This window comes from Gymnoscopelus braueri (genome assembly GCF_963280865.1).
Source record: "Gymnoscopelus braueri genome assembly, chromosome: 20".
Lineage (NCBI taxonomy): Eukaryota > Metazoa > Chordata > Actinopteri > Myctophiformes > Myctophidae > Gymnoscopelus > Gymnoscopelus braueri.
Genome location: NC_137622.1, coordinates 3,163,674 through 3,176,311, shown reverse-complemented (window position 1 = coordinate 3,176,311; position 12,638 = coordinate 3,163,674). Strand labels below are relative to the sequence as shown.

General features: G+C 41.0%; 1 protein-coding gene across 2 annotated transcripts in view; it reads left to right on the top strand.

The window, feature by feature from the left end:
* mtus1a (microtubule associated tumor suppressor 1a) overlaps positions 1-12,638 on the top strand; it is a 39,292-nt gene extending 26,654 nt beyond the window's left edge. For both annotated transcript variants that reach the window (XM_080415723.1, XM_080415724.1), the window contains 7 exons: positions 5,181-5,395; positions 7,480-7,585; positions 8,315-8,388; positions 8,515-8,610; positions 9,603-9,719; positions 10,314-10,411; positions 11,181-12,638. In XM_080415723.1, the coding sequence (XP_080271849.1) occupies positions 5,181-5,395; positions 7,480-7,585; positions 8,315-8,388; positions 8,515-8,610; positions 9,603-9,719; positions 10,314-10,411; positions 11,181-11,421 (947 nt within the window). In that variant the 3' untranslated portion in view covers positions 11,422-12,638. The remainder of the gene's footprint in view (positions 1-5,180; positions 5,396-7,479; positions 7,586-8,314; positions 8,389-8,514; positions 8,611-9,602; positions 9,720-10,313; positions 10,412-11,180) is intronic.

Sequence of the window (12,638 nt, the reverse complement as noted above, 5' to 3'; positions counted from 1 at the left end):
GCCGAAAAATATCCCCGCCCAAAAAATATCCCTATGGGGTCGTGGTATAAAGAAATTAGAGAACCCATGCTCTAAACTGTCTGGACCTGAGTCGTCTCTAGACTCTACACCAAATCTCACAAAAATAGACGATCTACAAGCTCACGACATGTTGTGAGCTTGTAGATTTGCCATTTTTGGCTAATGTTTCCCCCAGAGCTTCAAGTGGTTAACATATGTGAAAACACAAGTGTGTGTGTGTGCATGGCTGGGTGGGTCCTCAGCTTGTCAGATGTATGAAAGGGCGGCATCAAGGAAAAAAGGCTGGGAACCACTGGGCTAGGTGAACATGCATTGCATGCTGTGTGGAGCGCTTTTAAACCCCTTAAGTTTTTAAGCTCTATCCAAACAAACCCACTGAGCATTGGGAGGACGTGTTTACAGTAGAGCTGCGATGCAGATCACCCTGCTTTGTTTGGCACGACTGAGTGTGAGAGAATTTGTCATTCATTGTCTAAAAAAAAGCATTTTGTTGCTGTTGGACAGAAATCTTGAATTTTCTTATGTTAAATAAATGCCCTACATTTATACAAGTGTGGCACAAAATGTGTGAAATTAGCTGATTTACAAGCTCAAAAAGTGGTGCATCGTGACGGGTTGTGAGCTTGAAACTGCTATTTTTGAAAGATTTTGAGAGTGAAAGTGATTAAGTGTTTCTGTGGGTTTTATGAATATTGAACCAATGAAAAGTATTCACACAAGCTTGTGACTAAATAAGTCCATTGGAACACAGATTCTTTTTTCCTAACAGTTTTGGACATGCAAGGTTTCCACCCGATAGCAACGATATGGAATAAGGTGGTCTTGTATCAAGTGACTCTAAATAATTAGCTTACTTTCTGTTTTTATTTAACCACTTAAACCCTACAGCCGGGGTCCATGTTTTTTTTTTTTCCCTTCTTCGCCGAAACTAGCGTTGCCACGCTGTGAGCTTGTTGATCTGCCATTTTTGCAGAATGTTCTCCCCAGAATGGGGACGCTAGGGTTCAAAGTGGTTAACATAAGCTGTGTTGAAACAAAAGTGTTTTCGGCAATCCATCTCCCAGGGGGTCGAGCTCATTGTAAGAGGGATAGACGCCCGGCAATAAGACACTCCGACCTACTTGCTTACTGTACTTACTTAACCATTCAAACTGGGAACGCATCATTTTTAGATTTATTTGGGCTATTCAAAAAAGGCAGATATACAAGTAGATCTGCTATTTTTTGGAAAGATTGTGAGTCTTTGAATATATTTTCAAAAGTGAACATTTGTAACTCGAATCTTTGCTTCTGGGGATTCTACATGTCTTCTAAATCTTAACAGTTTTTTTTTAAACGTATGTTGCTATAATATCAGTGGTTCTCAAAAATTATATGTATTTAGCCGTGGACCCCCATCTCAAAATGTGTTGTTCCAGGGACCCCCAGAAGTTGTAACAGGGTTAAAAAATGTTTAAAAAAAATAGCAGATCTACAAGCTCATAGCGCGGCGGTGCTTGTATATCTGCTATTTTTGAATAGCCAAAGAAATCTTAAAATGACACACAGATGCGTTCCCGGTCTTAAAGGATTAACTTACTTAATTGGTCCCTCCTTGCTTCACCGGGGTTTGTAGATCAAAAGATCCCGTGTTCCAATGGTTCCAATGTAGTTATTTGGTCACAAGCTCTCGTTAATACTTTTCATTGATTCAATATTTATAAAACCCACAGACAGACTTAACCACTTTCACTATGTTTTTCAAAAATGGCAACACTAGTGAGCTTGTAGATCGCCTATTGTTGCTACTTTAGTGTGACACTGTAGGGCCTTATTGATGAAGTAGGGCCTTAATTCAACATGCAAGTTTAGATGTATGGAGCTGGGAGGTTTCTGCCCGACAGCAACGATATGAGATGTACTACAGCAGTGGTTCCCAAACCTTTTAGCTCAAGACTCAAAAGACGTTTGCCAAGACCCAGACTAAACATTTTCCTTTTTATTTATGGGAATTATTTGATTTATTTTGAAATATGTTGGAATTTGTTTACTTGATGAAAAGTTTGTTTTGTTACTTTTTTAAATATTTTGAAATATATACCGGTATATATTTTTAATGGAAGCCACAAAAAAGGGGATATTTACTTGCGACCCAAACATGGGTCCCAACCCACAGTTTGGGAAACGGTGTTTTACAGTATGCGACACACTCAACGGCACATGGAAAGTGTTTGACCATCTCTAAATAAAGAACCTCTCTTATCTATTCTATGCGTGGTAATAAGCTGCTGCACACACTCACATGTTGTCCACAGCTGTTGTTGCTCTTATATCAGCACCAGCAGGCCAGTGCCAGCCTGCCAGCCTGCCTGGCAAGACGAGCTGCCGCTGGGCAGCCGCTGGCATTTTCCTCTATTCAATCATTCACATTGGAGACGCATGTCCTCTGCTTTATGGAATGGAGACACATGGTTATGCAGTGTTTCTCACAACAGCTGGGATACAACAATAAACAAGCTGAAACGTTAGGAAGGAAAAATGGCCAGCTGTGGCAGAGTGATATGCGTTAACCACTTAAACCCTGATCAACAATTCCCAACATGTGGGCCTTGAGGATATTGCAAGTGGGCCCCCACATTATTGGCAAAACACTTAATTTTAATGATAATGTAACATTAATATAAAAAATGGGATTAATGTAAAAAAATCAACGAGGGGATCAATGTAACTAACGAGGTTACTTGGTTCCAAGCTGGAACACAATCAATTGATTGATCATTAAAATAAACATGCTCTGAAAATGCCCGCGGCACCACCCATCTGACCACTTAACACGGCAGCCGATCAACTACGTTGACCGCAGTCCCTCATGGGTCTAGGCCCCGTCCATTTTCCCCTCCACACCAAATCTACAAGATCAGCTATTATTTGCCGAATGCTCGGCCCCAGAATAGGAACGCTACGGCTCATGCTGCAGTTTACACATTTGACAATATGAAATAGTTTTAAGTGTAAAATCTAATAGATATTTGACCATTATTGTATGTAGCAAGAGGTGGGTTTGGCGTTAAAATAAGCAGACAAATGGGCTACACGGTGGTGGCTATTTAAAGTTTACTTATGCAGCCGTTTTGACTTAAAGGGATACTTCACTCTCGGGCCGGGGACACATTTAAAAAATATATTAAAAATAAATGAAAAAAGTTATGGAAAATTCATGGCCCCCTCACGCATTAGAGTGTCCTACTAATGCGTGAGGGGGCCATGAATTTTCCATAACTTTTTTCATTTATTTTTAATATCTTTTTTAAATGTGTCCCCGGCCCGAGAGTGAAGTATCCCTTTAAGTGTGTGTGGGATGTGGGATGTGGGTGTGGGTGTGGGTGGGTGTGTGTCGTCCCGGTCCCTGCAGTGTCCTCGGTGCAGTCATGTCATACAGTGTGTAGGGCTTAGTACAGACTAGAACCCAGTACCACACTAGAACCGGTACCACCACGTCTAATACTACCGAATACTATCGTTGCTGTTGGGCAGAAACCACTTATCTGTAGTTTTTTCGTAAATGAATGTCCTTCTTGATCATACTAACTACAGCGTCACACAAGTATCAAAAGTAGCAGATCCACAAGCTTGAAACGCGGCACAAATCGATGCACTCTGAGCTTGTATATCTGCTACTTTTGCTATTTCTTTTTATTTGATTCCTGAAAGGTAACGTCATGGACATATGAGGTTTCCACCCGACAGACGATATAGTAGTAAGTATAGTACAGAATAGGTACCGTATTATAGTGCTCTGTAACTTGTGATGATTTAGGCTGATCTAGAATCACCACAAAGTAAGACTTTGACAGCAGGCTGTCAGAAAACGTTGATTGTTTCATAATCGTGCATCCTTACTCAGAATGAAACGAAGTGTCCCCCAATAGTAAAAACAAAAGCGATTAAAGGACAACTTCAATTATGTTCAACCTATCTTCATATATTTGGTCCTCGCATATATATAAAAACAGTCCAAATGAACATGTTAGACAAGGCATTTGTGACGGTTGTAAATACAGGCTTTCAAGCCAATGTCTCCTAAGGCTAGAGGAGTATCTAGTGGAGCTCTTCACAGGGTTACTTATACTGACAATGATGCTATTCACAGACTCGTCACCCAAGTGACTCATGAATCTATGCATTAAGTTCCGAAGAACAGCTTGAAAAGTATTGACTCTTGCAGCCACAAACATTTCACACGCACTGCACCATCTAGGCCTTTTTGAGTAAAGTTCTCATCGCGTCATTATGCTACTTGAAGTTTCTGAAAACTTGCTTTTTTGTAACTTGACCACAAGTGGGCAGTGTATGGTATATAGTAAGCTCGAAATAGAGTGATCTTAACTGGTTCTGAGCACATAGTGAACTTAAGTGTGAAGATGTTCGCCTGTGCATACATTCTGTGGCACTGTCTGTGAATATCATCATCATCTGTCATCTGTTGTCCAAGATATTTGACTTTACTACACTGAGAATGTTAAAAGTTAGTTTAAAATCAGGAAATATAATTCCTATTATTATTATTATTATATGTCCTCTTTTGTTATACAAATTAAAACCACTCTTACTGGAATTATACTTGATATCATTTCCAATGCCATACTCAGTGCATATGTTGAAGCTGCTGTAGTCCAGCTCTACTTGGGCTCATTACCACCACTACTGTAGATCATCCGCATACATCAAATGATTCATCGATACATTAGTGATATCATTGATGGGGAATCCAAGCTAATAGAAAGTGCAGGCTTTCTATTCCCGGAAAATCAGCATGCTATAATGGAAGCCATTGTTCTCACATTAATAAAAATCAAAATAAAACATTTGAAATGTTTGGGGGGAAAAAAACCTGCCTAACGATGTCACTGGTAGGCGGGTTTCTGACGTGTCCACAGCCCTCCTATGAGACACAGACGGAGTAGATTTTTTTTTTACCAATTTAACATATAGTGAGGACCAGTTATATGAAGATTGGTTGAAAATGGGTGACGTCATCCTTTAATGTCTTTGACCGATTTTTGTATTGAAAAGTATCGTTTAGGCACCGGCACCGTTTTAAAATACTGTGTTAGCGTCGGTATCAGATAAAACGGCACCAACCCTAAATGTGTGTGTGTGTGTGTGTGTTGTCCCTGCAGTGTCTTCGGTGCAGTCATGCCAGCGTGTGGAACAGGAGAAGGAGGAGATGAGGAGTTGTCTGGAGGAGACGCTGCAGACGGTGCAGGAGCAGCACCAGGAGGACCTGGTTCAGATGGAGAACCGGCTGAAGGTCGTGTACCAGCAGGAATGGGACAAGGTTCAGCTCGCCTACCAGGAGGAGGCTGAGAAGGTCCAGAACCTCATGGAACAGCAGGTAGTTATCCTGAGACATTTACAAGTGGGAAATCATAGTCATATGAACCCTAGTTAACCTTTTTTTATCAATATATTTTATTTTTTTCCAATCTGTATGGTAGACTATGTTAATACAATATAACTTATACGATTGGGGTGGTTGTATTTAGTCTCCCTGCTCTTCTATTCAGACATATAGATTGTGTCAAAGGTCATGTCTCACATAGACACAGGATCTGACACGAATTTTGACCTGAAGGTCAAGATTCAATTTATCCCCCGAGCAAGTAGGCAGGCTCTATTAACTCAATGGTCAAAATGTCAGCACTTTCACAGGAAACCGGGTTCAAATCCGGGGTAGAAGAGGAAAGTTACCAAGTGCTGCTTTAATACATACTGTACCATTTCTGACGTTGTCTTCGTTGCGTTCCACAATAACCTTGGCTAGGACCCCGCAGCATTCGTTTGGAGTGGTACTTTAGTGGTTTTCTTTCAGGCATGAAACAAAACACAGGCCCATTACACAGGTATGACTTTAGCAAACGGCAAAGTAAACATTAGAGCAACGAGAACAATGTAGTGCTTCAAAGTAACTAGGATGCCAGGCAAACGGAACCAGCTCTGATTCCATTCCTCACTTCATAGATTGTTCTACTGTATGTGTGGAACCTTTTTGCATGGGTGGTAGGGCTGTCACGATTATGACGATTGTAATAATTGCGATTAACGATTTAATTGCGTTTTTGCCGTTGAACACCAGAACATTTGAATCAAAATTACAAGAAATTACTGACATTTAAAAAACGTTATACTTTTTTCTAAATCTGCGATTTCCACTCATTTTGAAAATGTTTGAAAATATTTGAAAATGTTTCAACATGGAAACGATTATGTAAAAATAATTGCTATTATCTGAAATAATTGCGATAAGGCGATTATGTAATAATTGTGACAGGCCTAATGGATGGGTCTTTCAACATTCAACATCTAGATCCTGGATTCAAACCCCATTCTTTCTGTGTGGGAAGACAAATATCTGCCACTTGGCTAAAGGGGAATCCCAGTACATTTATTTTGTCTGTTTGCTTACAAAACATACTTGCTTTTAGAGCCCTTTAGTGCTTTGGGTTTGAGAAAGGCTTGTTCGGTTTATTATCATTTGTGGTTATGTGTTAGCTGGCTGTACATTTTGTTAACAGACTCTCTTGGCCATTTCATTTATCAAAGGATTACAACTGAGCCCGGCATTCAGTTGGATATAAGCCTGATTTAGACTTTAGTTGTGTGCTGAAAATAGCAGATCTACAAGCTCGCATCGCATTTTTGCCGCACAACTAAGTACAAATCAAGCATTACAAACCACATACAGTAACCAATGAAAAACCTTGAAAAACCTCACAGCTGTGGGTAAAGAATCATAATTATAGGTAAAGAGTAAGGTGATATTAGATCAACAATAAGATATAGAATGTTTAAAATGGTAAGTGCAGTACAGTATATGACACATTCCACTCCACCCAGTGTCTGTAGTGACACTGACGTGTGTGATATTTTTACCGTTATCTGGGTTGTAGGGTTAGTCATGCTGAGTCATTGTCTGATGCGGTGTCATTAATGCCGTTGATCATAGACCTTGTTGCGGTCGGGCAGAAACCTCTCCATATTTTAACTTTGTTGTGTTTTTTCGTAAATTAATGCCCTACTTGATCATACTACAGCGTCTCACAAAGGGTGCGTTTGGAAATTGCGCACCGGAGCGCACTCGCCTATTAGTTTGTATTGGCCAGTGCGCTCATTGCTGTATTTCCGAACGCACCCAAAAGCATCAAAAGTAGCAGATCTACAAGCTCGAAACGCTTGTAGATCGGCTACTTTTGCCATTTTTGAATCCTGAAAAGTAGCTACATATGAGGATTCCACCCGACTCTCTGCCTGAAAACGCATGACTCACCAGTTTGACTGAAAATGTATTATGTATTTTGTGTGCCTCAGAAAATCAATCCTGAAGCATCACAGAAGCACTGTGGCATTATTATGTCATGTCATTCTTGCATTATGGCATTACGTTGTCATATTCTCATTCTTGCTTTGCGTCTTTTAAAGATGGTGGAGTTGAAAGCCAACCATGACGCCATGCAACGGGAAGTGGAGGTTCGACATTCAGAACATCTGCAACAAGTCCAACAGCAGTTTGAGATCTCCTTGGAAGGTAACATCTGTACCATTCATGTTGCACCTTGACTCTTCACATCGTCTCCTCTTTGGTCTAAATCAGTGGTTCCCAAAGTGGGGTCCAGGGACCCTTAGGGTTCTTTGTCCAAATGGACCCTTACAGGTCTGTAACTCTGAGTGTACAAATGGGTCCATTTGGTTCCATTTGTACACTCTCAGAGTTCTGATGGTACTTTGAAATGTAAATGATATTTAAATGTAAATGATAGATAAATGAATCTCCATATCTGGATCAGATTCTACACTTACTTCACTTCTTCCAATGGGATACTCATGTCAACTCAAATGCTCAAATGGTGCATTTGGGAGTCACTCTGAGAGAGCTGCGAGCTTCAAGTTGTCTTTTGAAGAAAACCAAAAGGAAAACGCTGACAGAAACATTTCTCAGAAGAGCTTTGTTTATCAAGGCCTCTTGATATCTATTTCACCTCAATTTGTCTTTAAACACTTGTCATACTGACACTTTAAAGTGTTAAACACTTTAAATTTAGTTTGTATCCATGGACAACTATATTATTATTGTGAATTTATAATCTACACCAAATCTCTTCTCCGAAAATAGCTTGTATACAACGGGTTAGCCACGGGTTATGAGCTTGTAGATCGACTATTTTCGATGTTTTCCACTGAATAGGGACGCTAGGGTGTCAGGTGTTAAAGTGTTTGGTAATTGGTCTCTCATACTGTAAATCTATGGTCTCTCCAGAACTCAGGAAAGTTCATCATGAGGAGCTGCAGTCGTTGGACAAAACACTGAAGGAAGCAGAAGACTCTTTATCTGTAAGCCTCACTGCTCTCAATGTCAAACAACCCAAAAAACACACAATGGTTTTCTGTAGCCAGAGCATTTGTGATGTTTATTGTGGTGTTGTGTAATGTGTGTTTTGTTGTGGTGTCCATCTCCAGAGGCGGATCCAGGAGCTGACAGAGGAGAACAATGATCTCACTGAGAAGCTGAGGAGAGAGGAGGAGAAACGACAAGAACATGCTGAGAAGAACCAGGTAGCTACACGCGCGCGTGCGCACACACAAGTACACAAGTAAAATCCCAATACTCAAATCGTTCACAGGCAGAAAGGATACAGTATACTGTACATGTATTTGGTTTGAAATACCCGATCTACAAGCTCACAACATGTTGCATTACGAGCTTGTTGATGTGCTATTTTTGAAAAATGCTGACAAATGTTCTCTTAAGGAGGTCCCTGGCAACACATCTTTTCATTTGGGGGTCCATGGCCAAATACATCTGGGGGTCCTTGACGTGAAAATGTTTCAGGAGCACTTGGATTACAGTATTTTTAAATGTAAAAGGTCAACTAAGCTGTGTGTGGTTGTCTTTACATCCCTGACACCTCCCTCAGTCCACTTATGTAGTGTAATTTTCCCACAATGCATCAAACCGCTGCTCAATCATAACACACTACTAGACAATTAAGATAAGATAAGTCACTCACCTTACTCTGCCAAGCCATAGCTGCTATAAATAGTGTGGGCTCTTAATGCTTGGGACTAGTTTTCAACCTCATTTTAAACCGTGCTTCTTGTTGTTTTGATTAAACAGAAAAGATCAAATCATGAGACACAAGTACAACACAGCATGGCAGAGCATGACCATGCATGTTTACAAAACTTCACATATTGAAAACTGGTAAAGATATAATACATATTTTGTGCTATATCATAGTTTCACTGACACTGTAACACCCTGATGTTTAGCCAGGGTCTAGTGTCACTCTAGAAGTCTTGTGGTTCACTGATCATGTGATATTCTAGTATCATGTGTAATGTAGGGGTGCAAAACTTTGAAATACATGATAAAGACAAATCTACAACAAAGTAGAAAAAGGGCATAAGTGTTTAATCGACTAATTGATTTAGTTGATTATTAGATAAATATTAGCATTTTCTTCGCGTCGGTTTGTTTAATCATGCTCGATGTTCTTTTGTTCAGATCATGTGTGATGTTCTGTGTGTTTCTGTGTCCCGTGCAGATGGACCCCCACACACTGTATCTGCAACAGGAGCTGGAGAGCCTCAACGTGGTCCTGGACATGAAGACCCAACAGCTCCATCTGCAGGAGAACAAGGTGCTGCAGATGGACAAGCTGGTGAGATGATGATGATGATGAAGCTTGGACCGTTTAACGCTTCTTCAAATGAGAGAAAATCCAACATTGAGGAACCGGAATCGGTTCCATCACATTTGGAACCGTTTCCAGAACCGGTTTCATCACGCTGTCAGAGCTGGTATATGTGGACTTCACGTCTGCTACTACAATTACAATACCAGTGGTTCTCAAACTTTGTAATTTGAAGGACTACCATAACTTTGAGAGTGTACAAATGGAACCAAATGGACTCGTAAGGGTCCATTTGGTTCCATTTGTACACTCTCAGAGTTACAGACCCGTAAGGGTCCATTTGGAACCCCCTCAAGTAGCCCATAGTGTCTCTGTAGGTGTGAGTATATATAGTCAGAATCGTTCAAATCCTCAAGAATCCCAACCCTAATCCCAGAGGAGAAAATGCGTCCGTTTCAGTAAAATGTCCAGTGCAATCCATGCAAAGTAAAGGGTGTTTTCTATGGTTAGTGTGAGATGTGGATTCATTTAAAGCTTATTGTATTGTTGCTTTAGTATCGCGGAAATTGAATCTGCTTATTCAAATAATCCACTCCTTTTTTTTCTTCTTTTTTTTTCCAGACAGAGAAAAGCCTGAAGTTGGAGGAATGCCTCAAGAGAGTGGTCCAGGAGAATGAAGAGATGAAGGCCCGCATGGACCGACACACTGCTCTCTCAAGGTACAGTTACAGTATGCCCTTCTTTTAAGATCTGTTTAGCAGTCCTGGACTGTACTGGAGTGTTGGAAAGGGATCATTTACTTACATAGGTGCTGAAACAGCCTTGATACCAGTGTCAAACTGGCAACCAATCTGAGGTCTTTTAAGCAGCAGACAAAAGCTGGGCTATCAGAAAAGGTTCCTCTGTAAAATATCGATTTTCTACGGACAGATAGTTCATCGCTTTTTAATGCATTTTACTGTCATTTATTTTGTATTGTAAAGTGTTTTAATTCATTTAATTGGTTCTTGTTTCCACAATGGAAATACGTCTTAGGAAGTTGTTATGTTTATCCTCAAACTGCTGTAACCATGTGGGTTTCTTTGCATTTCAAATAAACTAAAGTGAGGGTTTAAAAGACCATACCAGTGACCTTGTAGATTGGCTGCTTTGCGTAACACGCTCATACGATGAAGCGGTAGGGCATTCATTTATGAAAGAAACAAATATGAAATGTAGAGATACAAGGTTTCTGCCCAACAGCAACTGTAGGAGCCATTTATTTTGTTGGTAATTCTTCAATAAATACGTAACCAAACGGCAATATGGAGTAGACATCCGTTTGTTTTGTGTCTGCGTAGGATCCCTCCCTTACCCCTACCTGTGAAGTGATAGCAATACAAAATGGACATGACATCGGGGCAGTAGAAATATTGCCCTTACGGCAACTATATAAACCAATAAAACCAATTTCTAACGTGTGTTGTTGTTGTCGTGCTGCATTTGCAGACAGCTGTCCACGGAGCACGAGGTCCTGCAGGAGTCCCTGCAGAAGGAATCCCAGGTCAACAAGCGTCTGTCCAGGGAGAACGAGGAGCTGATCTGGAAGCTGCACAACGGAGACCTGAGCGTCAGCAGCCCCCGCAGGACCACCTCCCCCGTCTCCCCCTCCTCCCACTCCCTCAGCCTCCAGTCACCTCGCAGCCCCGCCTTCTTCGCCTCCAGCTCCTCCCCCGTCTCACCCAGATAACCCCCCCCCACCCCAGAGCAGAGCCAGGACTCACAAATGCTCCGCTAAGCGACGCAACGAACGCTGTTGAATTGATGACGATGTTTTTTGCACAGAAGCACTTAAACCCCAGCGAAGGAGGAAGGACCCTCAACGTCCTTCGCTTTTCTTGTGATTACCGACAGAGCAATGGTTCTCAAACTGTTTTCTAATTTCAAGCCCCCCCCCCATAATTCTAAGATTGTACAAATGGAACCAAATGGAAACAGGTCTATTTGGTTCCATTAGTACACTCTCAGAGTTAGACATGTAACGGTCACATTTGGAAACTCACTCGAGGAACCCTGAGGGTCCCTGGAGCCCATTTTGAGATCCACTGCGATAGAGGAAAGGAATTCTCAGGATTTGCAGCACTCTGATACACTCTTTTCTTTTTTTCTTTTTGTCCTCTTTGAAGCTTGAAAACACAACACACACCTGCACGCATTCACGCGCACACACACACGAAAACAGCACTGCTGCGCTAAAAGAGGATTTGCCCTGAAGGCTCATGGGAAGACCAAATGCAGACAAACATAATGGCTTCGAAGAAGACCTTTATCGCTATCAACCCAAATGTTTTTATCTGTGAGAAAATGTCATTATGACTGGGATGCAAACGTACAACACTGGATGGCAGGAGAGTTAAGTGGTTCTAGTCCATAAATTACTAATCGTTGCTGTCGGGCAGAAACCTTATCTACATATTTTGGCTTTTTGTGTTTTTTCGTAAATTAAGGCCTTTCTTGATCACACTACAACGTCACACAAAAGTAGCAGATCCACAAGCTCGAAATGTGTTTTTGAGCTTGTCGATCTGTGAATTTGTCTATTTTTGAATTTGAATCCTGAAGTCAGTTTTGGACATACAGGATGAGGTTTCCACCCAACAGAGACGTAATGCTCAATTTATACGACTACCGTTGTCATACAACGTGTAAATCAGGCTTAACCCCTTCACTGCCAGTCAGTCAGTGTTACTGTGTACACACGTAAAAGGGTGCATTTTCATTTTCAGCACCCAACTGAAGTTTATTTGTGGAGTCGAACTCTTTGTGTAATTACGTTTTGTTTGTTTTTGTTTTTCATATTTTAAATGAACTTTAAATAAAGTTGAACAACAGCACTGGCGTGTTCGTTTTGATTAAGGGACCAATGCAAGTGACCGTTTGTCCATAATATTTGTACCCTACAAACCC